Below are 11,529 nucleotides of genomic sequence, written 5' to 3'. Positions count from 1 at the left end.
AATGGAAGAAGCCCAAATGGCGTGCGGCTAGAGGATGATTTAGCCCAAACTGTTTACTGGCAGGCCTGCGTCTGAACTGAATGCCTCTAAACTGCAGTAAGAGCATGAAAGAAACTGTCGCACTGCTGAACCGCACCTTGTCACTTTCATCGAACACGACCTGTGCCCAAGATGACGGTGCTGCGGTCTAAGTGAGGCTGAATTGCCTTGGACAGAAGCGGACTCCCTACAATTAGTTAGGCCAAACGGTGCGTCCATGTGTAGCTCCGGGCTCGGGCTGTATCGCCATCTGCAATAGCATCCATGGAGCTCGTTCCATGTAGTTGGAGATGAACCAATGATCCGGCGTGTGGACGTATGTTCCTGTGTACTCCGATAGTAGAGTACGTGTTAGCTCTTTCATGGTGCAAGTGAAATTTGTGTTGGTTTAATTACCCCTACGTTAGTTGCGGGACAGGAGACACATCATGAATTTAAAGGCGATGATATCCTCTCCTGTAATGTTATTCTTTTGATGTGATGAATCAAAATGTCATATAAAACATTTGTTGCTCTTTAGTTAGGCCTGATCGTAGAACGAAATGCTCGTGTAGCGGGGCTACGAGCCTATGACGCAATAACACTGGTTTGCCGGCCCGGAGTCGCTTGACAAAAAAAGCATGTTAAGTTTATTTACAATTCAAAACCTAACATATTATATTCCCTCAAAGCAGGTTCACGATCACACCTGTACCTAAAAAAAATGATGAAGAATATATTACTCCATTATTATGAGATGAACCACTTGGCAAGAGTGGTAAGCTATATAAAAAAATGAACATTATTACGAGATGTTATATGCCATTATATTGATTCGAAGATATATGTTTCTTTCTCCCACGGGCACCTAACGGATACATGATAAGGCCAAGGCAGATCACGGGAAATTATTCGAATACATGTTACGCCCTATTGCCGGAAAAAAAATGCAGGGCAGGTGTTGGCCGTAGCGATTTAAGCACTTAAGCTGGAGGTTGCCACACTTGGATGCAAGTGTCTGACCCTTCTAAAAAATCGGCGGCTTTGTCCGTATCCGTATCCCCTATCCAACATCTAGCTGGCCACACGACGGGGCTGGGCAGAACGTGGATGCCGGGTCGACGTCGATCGTCAGCCATCATAGACCAATCGACCATCTGTTATGGATGCTTGCTAGCTAGACTAATCAGACATAAAATTTGGATACTTTCTCCCAACTGGGAGACGGGGACTGATGTGCAGCTGCACGTGAGCTAAATTTTTCCCTATAAATATGCATGAAATACTGCATTATCTTGCCACAGCCACAGCCACAGCCAGATAACAAGTGCAGCTGGTAGCACGCAACGCATAGCTCTGGACTTGTAGCTAGGTAGCCAACCATGGCCATGGGTTCTGCCTCTTGCATTTCTCTGGTGGTGCTCGTGGCTCTGGCCACGGCGGCGTCCGGGCAGCTGTCGTCGACGTTCTACGACACGTCGTGCCCCAGGGCTCTGGCCGCCATCAAGAGCGGCGTGGCGGCCGCCGTGAGCAGCGATCCCCGCATGGGCGCGTCCCTGCTCAGGCTGCACTTCCACGACTGCTTTGTCCAAGCAAGTTTCACATAATATATCAGCTCTTTTTCCCTTAACCAACTTTCTTGAACTGCCTGGATTTAACAAAATTTATATTCCGAACTAATACGTTTATGTTGGCTACAGGGCTGTGACGCATCTGTTCTTCTGTCTGGCATGGAACAAAACGCGGGTCCGAACGTGGGGTCGCTGAGGGGCTTCGGCGTCATCGACAACATCAAGACCCAGCTGGAGAGTATATGCAAGCAGACCGTCTCCTGCGCCGACATCCTCACCGTCGCCGCCCGCGACTCCGTTGTCGCCGTAAGAACATCTTAGTACTACACTCATTTACACTGGTGGAAAAACAGGCTTCCGTCCAGCCCCATAAGTCGCGAAGCTGTAGGAACCGCGACTAATGGGACCTTTAGTCGCGGTTCTGGAGGTGAACCGCGACCAAAGGCCTGGGCCCAGGGCGCTCGGTGGCCAGCTGGCGCACGTGAGGGTCTTTAGTCGCGGTTGGCCAGGACAACCGCGACTAAAGGCCTTCGGGCACCTTTAGTCACGGTTTGCCAGGCCAACCGCAACTAAAGCCCCTCCCCTATATATACCCATCCAGCAGCCAACACTTAGCCATTTGGAGCCATTCTCTTCACAAGTGGGTGTAGGTTTGCTTTTGGTTCCTCTTATGCACATAAGGTGTTTGATGAAATGCCCCAAGAGCATGAAACAAACATGACATGAAGTGTTGGAGCCACACTCCTCGATCGCGGTTAGCAACTTGATGAACCTTTGATGTGTCATTGATAAAATATGCATGTGTGCAGTTCATTGTTTAATTTATATTGTTTGTAGCTAGTTAGTTTAACAAATGCATGATGGTTAATTATATATTTTATATTATAATAATGCAGATGAATCGGCAATGGATGTACGGTAACCGACTCTCCGGCGAGTTCACTACGGGTTTGAAAGATTTCCTCGTAGTGGCTAATGCGAACAAGCAGGGGGGTTTTGTTATCTTGTCCATGTGTTATCTGTAAGAATCAGAAGGGTTACTCTTCCTCAAGAGATGTTCACATGCATCTGCTTCGGCACGGTTTCATGCCAAGCTATAATTGTTGGACCAAGCATGGAGAAAGAGGGGTTATAATGGAAGAAGATGAAGAAGGGGATGATTTCATCGATGAAAGCTATCTTGCTCATTTCGGTGATACTTTCATGGAGGATGCTGAAGGTGAAGGGGAAGGTGAAGAAGAGGCACGTGATGATCCCGTTGATGATCTTGGTCGGACCATTGCTGATGCACGGAGACGCTGCGAAACTGAAAAGGAGAGGGAGAATTTGGATCGCATGTTAGAGGATCACAGAAAGGCGCTGTACCCCGGATGCGATGATGGTCTGAAAAAGCTGGGCTGCACACTGGATTTGCTGAAATGGAAGGCAGAGGCAGGTGTAGCTGACTCGGCATTTGAAAACTTGCTGAAAATGTTGAAGAATATGTTTCCAAAGGATAACGAGTTGCCCGCCAGTACGTACGAAGCAAAGAAGGTTGTCTGCCCTCTAGGTTTAGAGGTTCTGAAGATACATGCATGCATCAACGACTGCATCCTCTACCGCGGTGAATACGAGAACTTGAATGAATGCCCGGTATGCACTGCATTGCGTTATAAGATCAGAGGCGATGACCCTGGTGACGATGTTGAGGGCCAGAAACCCAGGAAGAGGGTTCCCGCCAAGGTGATGTGGTATGCTCCTATAATACCACGGTTGAAACGTCTGTTCAGGAACAAAGAGCATGCCAAGTTGTTGCGATGGCACAAAGAGGACCGTAAGTCGGACGGGGAGTTGAGACACACCGCAGATGGAACGCAATGGAGAAAGATCGACAGATGGTTCAAAGATTTTGCAGCTGACGCAAGGAACATAAGATTTGCTCTAAGTACGGATGGCATGAATCCTTTTGGCGAGCAGAGCTCCAGCCATAGCACCTGGCCCGTGACTCTATGCATCTACAACCTTCCTCCTTGGTTGTGCATGAAGCGGAAGTTCATTATGATGCCAGTGCTCATCCAAGGTCTGAAGCAACCCGGCAACGACATCGATGTGTACCTAAGACCATTAGTTGATGAACTTTTACAGCTGTGGGGTGGTGTCCGTGTGTGGGATGAGCACAAACAAGAGGAATTTGACCTACGAGCGTTGCTTTTCGTAACCATCAACGATTGGCCTGCTCTTAGTAACCTTTCGGGACTGTCAAATAAGGGATACAATGCATGCACGCACTGCTTACATGAGACTGAAAGTGTACATTTGCCAAATTGTAAGAAGAACGTGTACCTTGGGCATCGTCGATTTCTTCCGAAAATTCATCCAGTAAGAAAGAAGGGCAAGCATTACAACGGCAAGGCAGATCACCGGCCGAAGCCTGCGGAACGCACTGGTGCTGAGGTATTTGATATGGTCAAGGATTTGAAAGTCATCTTTGGAAAGGGTCCTGGCGGACAATCAGTTCCGAAGGGAGCTGACGGGCACGCAGCCATGTGGAAGAAGAAATCTATATTCTGGGAGCTAGAATATTGGAAAGTCCTAGATGTCCGCTCTGCAATCGACGTGATGCACGTTACGAAGAATATTTGCGTGAACCTCCTAAGCTTCTTGGGCGTGTATGGGAAGACAAATGATACAAAGAAAGCACGGCAGGACCAGCAACGTTTGAAAGACCCTGATGACCGGCATCCGGAATGGTTTCAAGGTCGTGCCAGCTACGCTCTGACCAAAGAAGAGAAGGTCATCTTTTTTGAATGCCTGAGCAGTATGAAGGTCCCGTCTGGATTCTCGTCCAATATAAAGGGAATAATAAACATGGCGGAGAAAAAGTTCCAAAACCTGAAGTCTCACGACTGCCACGTGATTATGACGCAATTGCTTCCGATTGCTTTGAGGGGGCTCCTGCCGGAAAATGTTCGAGTAGCCATTGTGAAGCTATGTGCATTCCTCAATGCAATCTCTCAGAAGGTAATCAATCCAGAAGTTCTACCACGGTTACAGAACGATGTGATCCAATGCCTTGTCAGTTTCGAGTTGGTGTTCCCGCCATCCTTCTTCAATATTATGACGCACCTCCTGGTTCACCTAGTCAAAGAGATTTTCGTTCTCGGTCCTGTATTTCTACACAATATGTTCCCCTTCGAGAGGTTCATGGGAGTATTAAAGAAATATGTTCGTAACCGTGCTAGGCCAGAAGGAAGCATCGCCAAGGGCTATGGAAATGAGGAGGTAATTGAGTTTTGTGTTGACTTTGTTCCTGACCTTAAGCCGATTGGTCTTCCTCGATCGCGGCACGAGGGGAGACTAAGTGGAAAAGGCACGATCGGAAGGAAATCAACGATATGTATGGACGGCCATTCTCTGACTGAAGCACACCACACTGTACTGACCAATTCCAGCTTGGTGGCTCCGTACTTTGAGAAACACAAGAATATTTTACGCTCGGACAACCCGGGGAAGCCTGAATCCTGGATTAGGAAGGCCCACATGGAGACTTTCGGCAGTTGGTTGAGAAAATATTTAATGAATGACAATGATGTTGTAGATCAGCTGTACATGTTGGCCAAGACACCATCTTCGACTATAACGACTTTCCAAGGGTACGAGATAAATGGGAATACATTTTACACGATCGCCCAAGATAAAAAGAGCACCAACCAAAACAGTGGTGTCCGCTTTGATGAGGATGCTCCATGGATACGGCACAATCGTAAGCAAGCAGGGACACAAGGGAAGAAATGATGTGTAATAATTTATTGTACCAAACTTTGTTGAATGGATCATGTGAATTATATTACCCGTGATGTGTTTGGTGTCCATTTTCGAATGATACATGAAATTTGGAGTGATGTAGTCCATGACGCTCCATGGATACCAAAGTTTGACGACCGGCCTCTGGTATATTATTTGATATATTATTTGTATTTTTAGAATTTTGAATTGAATTAGTTTTATTTTTCTGAATTTTTTGATATATTATTTGTATTTTTAACATTTTTTGACGCGCGGTGTTTTTTTAGGGATCGAGAGGGGACGGCGAGGGTTATAAATGTGTTGTCCTCGCCTCCCCTCTCCGTGACGCCGTCGTCTGCCGCCCCGTCTCGCGCTCTACCGCGACACCCTCTCCCACCCCTTCCTCGCCCCCTCCTTTTGCCACCGCCCTTTCGCCACCGCCACCGCCACCGCCCCCCTTCTTCACTTAATTAATTTGTTTTTACTACATGTTTTCAGGACTGATATAATGGCGGACGATAGAGCTGACCCGATTATGGACAACTATGATCCGGACGGTGAAGCACATATGTTCGGCATCATAAACGGCGATATTCTATATGTGCCGACCGGAGAAGAAGAAGATGATATCTCTTCTTATCTGAACCTTGACGGTGAAGATGAAGGGCGCCGTCAGCAAGATGATGCCGAACAAACGTCGATAAACGACGATCTTCAAATGGAAGTAGCAACCACCTCCGGCGCCGAGGTATATATATACATTGAGCCTCTGGTGATACAAACTAACTGATTTGAATAAATATGTGTGTACTAACGCGCGCGACTCTTTCTTATTTTAGCCCTCGACCGGATCGTCGAAACAATCGAGTACGTCGTCAAAGCGTGGCGCCACCAAGACGATGAAACAAGGAGAAACATGCACCATCGAGGTTGTCGACAGTGCAACCGGCAGGCCGCTGGAGCCCCGCAAGAACGCCACCAAGTTTGTCAGCCAATGCGGAGCCATTGTTAGAGACAACGTCTCGATCACCGTCCAGGAGTGGAATGAGCCAAAGAAGGCACGAATTGATGGTTTCACTTTTGTCGATAAGAGAACAAAAAAAGATTGCTTCAAGAAGCTTATGGAACATTTCGTTCTACCTCCGGAATACAACAAATTCGATGAGGAGGGTAACAAGATTGAGGAAAACAAGGAGAGGAGGAGGCTAGTCAAACAGTTCGCTCTTCATAAGATGGCCGACGCATTCCGGAAATTCAAGCAAAATCTAGCCCATGACTTTGTCAAGCAGAACAAGACTCCGGATTTCAAAGGACAATATGAGAAACTGAAACATGATTGGCCAGAATTTGTGAAGCAAAAGAAATCGGAGCAGTTCATTCAAATATCGAAAAAAATAAGGAAAATGCGGCTAAGAAGGAGTACAATCATGTTATGGGGCCAGGAGGGTATCGCATTTGGGTGCCTAGGTTGGAGAAGATGGAGAACGAGCTGAGGGCGCGAGGAATCCGTCCAGGTACGGAGGGATGGGACCCAAGGGCCAAAAGCTGGTGGTACGGGCATGGGGGAACGCTGAACCCGGAGACAGGGAAGTGTGTTTACCGGGGCAAATTAATTAAACCCACCCAAGCCCTTATTAACGCAATGAGGGATGCTCAACAGGGGAAGATCAAGTTCAACAGAGAGAACGACGCGCTGACAAAAGCCCTCGGGAATCCTGAACACGGAGGACGTGTACGAGGCATGGGGCACATTCCGTGGAAAATAGGGTTCCCCCAGAACGATGACCCGTACGGTTACAGAAGCCGTAAGAGAAAGATGGATCGGGAAGCAGATGTTGTGGCGCGGTTGGCATCGGAAATGGATGTGATGAAGAAAACCATGAGTGTACTAGTAGCCGAAAGAGATGCAGCTCGGGTGCAGCATGAAGATCATCCAGCGGATCTCGGAAGCCAGCAGCGGAGAAGCAGCGTGGCTTCCACGGAGGCCCCACCGGCTGGTGCAGATGCACTAACGATCGAAATTACTGCACCGGAGCCTCTGGTGGTCGAAATTACTGCACCGGAGCCTCTGGTGGTCGAAATTACTTCACCGGAGCCTCCTCGCTACCCCGTGGACGATATAAAGGAGATGAAAGAATGTCATCTGTATTATCCTATCGGGAACATGTCCATGAAGGTAGCCATCAGCAGTGCTTTACCATGTTTACCTGGAGCACTCCACCACAACAACCCCATTCAAGATGGCTATGCTCGTGTCACGGTGGAGGACATAGTCCAAGGGTTTGAGGACCTGGAGATTGACATTGCTACACCTGAAGGGGAGAAAGGACTTGGAGATGTCAAGCGCCATTTCATTCTATGGCAAAAGAAGTTTATCAAGTTTCCAGGCGAGGCGCCAAGGACAACAAGTCCACCCCCCTACGGTGGTGGTGGTGGCGGTGGCGGTGGTGGTGGTGGTGGTGGTGGTGGCGGTTCACCTACACCTCCGTCACGTCAGCCGACGCCGCCCCCCAGTCCACAACGTCCGGCGGGTGATCAGCCGCCGCCCCCCAGTCCTCGTCCGGCGGGTGATCAGACGCCGCCCCCCAATCCACCTCCGGCAAAGAAGCAGAAGCAGTCCTGGATTATTAACCCGGACCCTTATGTACCTAAGACCACAAAGGTACCGGAGCCATCACTGAAGCCTCTCCCCACAAGGCCTTGGGAACGTAGTGCCGAGGAAGTCGACGCGGCCGCGGCTGCTGATTTGGAGAAATGGAAGGCGGACTGCAAGAAGAAAAGAGAGCCCGAGCCCAAGCCAGTATTTTCTGATGAGCAAAAAAAGTGGGCTAAGTCATTTTTGAGCACACCGTCCCAAGCCGCGAAGAATCTGCCTAACGACTATGCACGTGAACTTCGCAGGCAGGCACTCATGTTCAAGGAGAACAAAGAGCAGGAGAAGGCCGAAAGTAAAAAAAGCGGGAAACAAGTTGCCCAGCTCGGGGAACAAAGTAAACAATCGATTGCCCCGCTTATAGTGGAAGCCTTCTGTCCGGATGCCCCCGAGATCATACAAGCTGCGGCAGCACAGGGATTGACTGTAACGAGTGCCAGAGAACAAGCGGCCAACTTAGGTATTACTCTTCGTGAACTGTTAGGCCTTGATGAGGCGCCAGTGAAGGAGGTAGTAATTACATATGTCAAGAATGGGCCTCTCGTCGAGCCTGCGCAGGAAAAGGATCTACCTCCACAAATGAAAGGTCTGCTGAAATGGTACAAGGGTTACATAAAAAATAAAAAAGCCAAAGAATATATTTATGCGGAAGTTAGACATGAGCATCACTTCAAACATTACTATGTACAAATTGAACTGAGTGAATTGTTCCAGCTTTTCAATCTGCGCGAGCTCGATAAATCTATCATCAGTTGCTACGTTCTGTAAGTGATTTATTAATTTCTACCCCATCTCGTTCATATTGCCTGCACTATATATATGTCCTAACTATATTGTTGTGTCCGCTATTATACATGCAGAATGAAGATTAAGGAATGCAGAGTAAGGAACATCCATGATGTTGGGTTCATTGACCCACACATCGTTAATGGACATGTGTTGGAGCGTCACCCCGCCGACGTGGAGGCAGACCTGTGGCACTTTCTTACAAAGCAGGAACTCAAAAGTGATATTCTATTTCCTTACCATTTTGAGTGAGTGTTTCTGTCTTGAGCACATTCTCTTTTGTTTACTCCATGCATGGTATGTGGCCGGCTAATCGATGAGTTATGCATGACGTACTGTGCATGTATCATGTCCGCAGGTTCCACTGGATTCTGCTAGTAATTAAAGTTAACACCTCAGAATGTCTCGTCCACGACTCTGTGAATATGGATCCAAAGCTTTGGGGCGGCATGAGAAGAATGCTGCAGAAGTAATTATTTTCATTCATTTGCGCTCTATATCGATCGGCCTATTTCGTTCATTTCCTAATATCAAGTAATTAATTAATAACTCTCTTGTTCATTTAATTTTCTTTGCCTCGTAGGGTTTGGAGACGGTTCGTAGATACAAAGGTCGGTGAATTCAAAAAAGAGCTAGAATTCAAAATGTTAAAGGCTAAGAATGCTGGGGATATTCAGCCACCGGAGACCAATCTATGTGGATACTATGTCTGTGAGATGATCCGGAGATACACCTCTGAGCGGGTTCCGAGTGATACCAATGCTCAGAGGAATAACCTCCGGTGGATGCTTAGTCCAGAAGCTCGCTTCCGACCACTTCAAGAGGAACTAGCTGGATGGTTCAGCAGGGAAGTCCTCCATCCTAAAGGAGAACACTATTACGAGGACGTAGAACTTTATATGCATTAAATCATGTATGGAAACTTGTTCAAAATTGTATATGGTCATCCGATGATATTGAATATATATTGTATATTCCTCTTGAATTCTTTTTGGTTATAATTTCAAATTTATTTGAAATTGTACATTCATATGCATGTATGTAGTACCGTAGAATATATGAAACTCCTTCAAAATTAAAATAAAGCACAAAAGAAATAAAACAATACAAATTAAACAGAAAACAGGTTTAGGGGGGGGGGCTAAAACCCTAAACCTGTGGCGGCCTTTAGTCGCGGTTGGCCAGAAGAACCGCGACTAAAGGTCCTCCGCCCCGACGGCCGCCTGGCGCCCACGTGGACGGGCCGTTAGTCGCGGTTCTTAAGCAGCCGCGACTAAAGGTGGGGGGCTTTAGTCGCGCTTATTTGGTCGCGGTTGCGCAACCGCGACTAATGGCAGTTGCGAACCGCGACCAAAGGCCTTTTTTCCACCAGTGTTACATGATCGATGCTACCTGAAGGATAGAACATATATCCCCTCCGATTCATATAAATTGTCGCTGATTTAGTACATACTTAATTTCCTATTTGGTCTGCTATCTTTCACATACAGCTCGGAGGGCCATCGTGGACTGTCCCGCTGGGGAGACGGGACTCCACCACCGCAAGTGCCTCGCTGGCGAACAGTGACCTCCCTGGCCCGAGCTCTAGCCGGTCACAGCTCGAGGCCGCGTTCCTCAAGAAGAACCTTAACACGGTCGACATGGTCGCGCTCTCAGGCGCGCACACCATCGGGAAGGCCCAGTGCTCCAACTTTCGGACTCGGATCTACGGCGGTGACACCAACATTAACACTGTCTTCGCGACATCTCTCAAGGCCAACTGCCCCCAGTCCGGCGGCAACACCAACCTGGCGAACCTGGACACGACGACGCCCAACGCGTTCGACAACGCCTACTACACCAACCTCCTGTCACAGAAAGGGCTCCTGCACTCGGACCAGGTGCTCTTCAACAACGACACCACCGACAACACCGTCCGCAACTTTGCGTCCAACGCGGCGGCCTTCAGCAGCGCCTTCATGACGGCCATGATCAAGATGGGAAACATCGCGCCGCTCACCGGGACGCAGGGCCAGATCAGGCTCAGCTGCTCCAAGGTGAACTCGTGATTGACCTACGGCTACACGTTGGCAGCTCGCCAGAACGATACGTCGACGAATAAGCCCCAGAAGCAGTGGCCAGTACCGATTATCATACCAGCACTTGAAACATGTATTTCAAATTCAAAGTATGTGCAGCAGCGAATCATGCATGCATCTACAATTCTACATATGTGACGACGGTTGAATCCTCAATTTCTAATGCAAAGGCAAGGTGAATTACTATCAACCCTCTACACTTGTACACGGAATGAAGATGTACACTTGTCTTGTGACATTTTGGCATGAAGTGACCCGTGCTCTGTAAAATCTCTATAATTTTACGAGAAAACTCGTTTTCAATGTTAGGAGAAAAATGAAGCACACGGAATGCAAAGGCAAGGATCTTTCTCAAAAAAAAAAAAAACTGTCGATCCTACTTAATTACACTTGTACACGGAGTGAAGATGTACACTCTTGTGAAATTTGGCATGAAGTAGGTACTTCACGCAAAATTTCACAAGAAGAGTGTACATGCTCGATTATTTTATGTGAAAACTTTTTTTACTCGATGTTAAGAAAAAATTGGAGCACACGAACAACTATGTATTACACGTTCCCCGATTCCTATACGATAATCCTAGACGTGCAGGGTTGTTACGGTAGAGTGGTGCCCCTTCGTTAATAACCCCACCCGGCATGAATTTAAGAGTGGTGC

At 47.8% G+C, this 11,529-nt stretch overlaps 1 protein-coding gene across 1 annotated transcript; it reads left to right on the top strand.

Moving 5' to 3' along the window:
* Positions 1 to 1,332: 1,332 nt before the first annotated feature.
* Positions 1,333 to 11,068, top strand: LOC119353298 (peroxidase). Its single transcript, XM_037619897.1, has 3 exons — positions 1,333 to 1,610; positions 1,719 to 1,895; positions 10,284 to 11,068. The coding sequence occupies exons 1-3, from the start codon at positions 1,401 to 1,403 to the stop codon at positions 10,839 to 10,841; spliced, it is 945 nt and encodes a 314-aa protein (XP_037475794.1). The 5' UTR covers positions 1,333 to 1,400; the 3' UTR covers positions 10,842 to 11,068.
* The last annotated feature ends 461 nt before the right edge of the window (positions 11,069 to 11,529 follow it).

The sequence above is a fragment of the Triticum dicoccoides genome, chromosome 2A, assembly GCF_002162155.2.
Source record: "Triticum dicoccoides isolate Atlit2015 ecotype Zavitan chromosome 2A, WEW_v2.0, whole genome shotgun sequence".
In the NCBI taxonomy this organism is placed as follows: domain Eukaryota; kingdom Viridiplantae; phylum Streptophyta; class Magnoliopsida; order Poales; family Poaceae; genus Triticum; species Triticum dicoccoides.
Note: the sequence above shows the minus strand (reverse complement) of the source record. Positions and strands in the feature narration are given on the sequence as shown.

Bases quoted from the DNA above. Each gene is read 5' to 3' on its own strand.
- LOC119353298 (XM_037619897.1), top strand. From the start codon at position 1,401: ATGGCCATGGGTTCTGCCTCTTGCATTTCTCTGGTGGTGCTCGTGGCT. The intron at 1,611-1,718 runs GCAAGTTTCACA...TGTTGGCTACAG, and splicing joins TCCACGACTGCTTTGTCCAA to GGCTGTGACGCATCTGTTCT. The intron at 1,896-10,283 runs GTAAGAACATCT...TTTCACATACAG, and splicing joins CCCGCGACTCCGTTGTCGCC to CTCGGAGGGCCATCGTGGAC.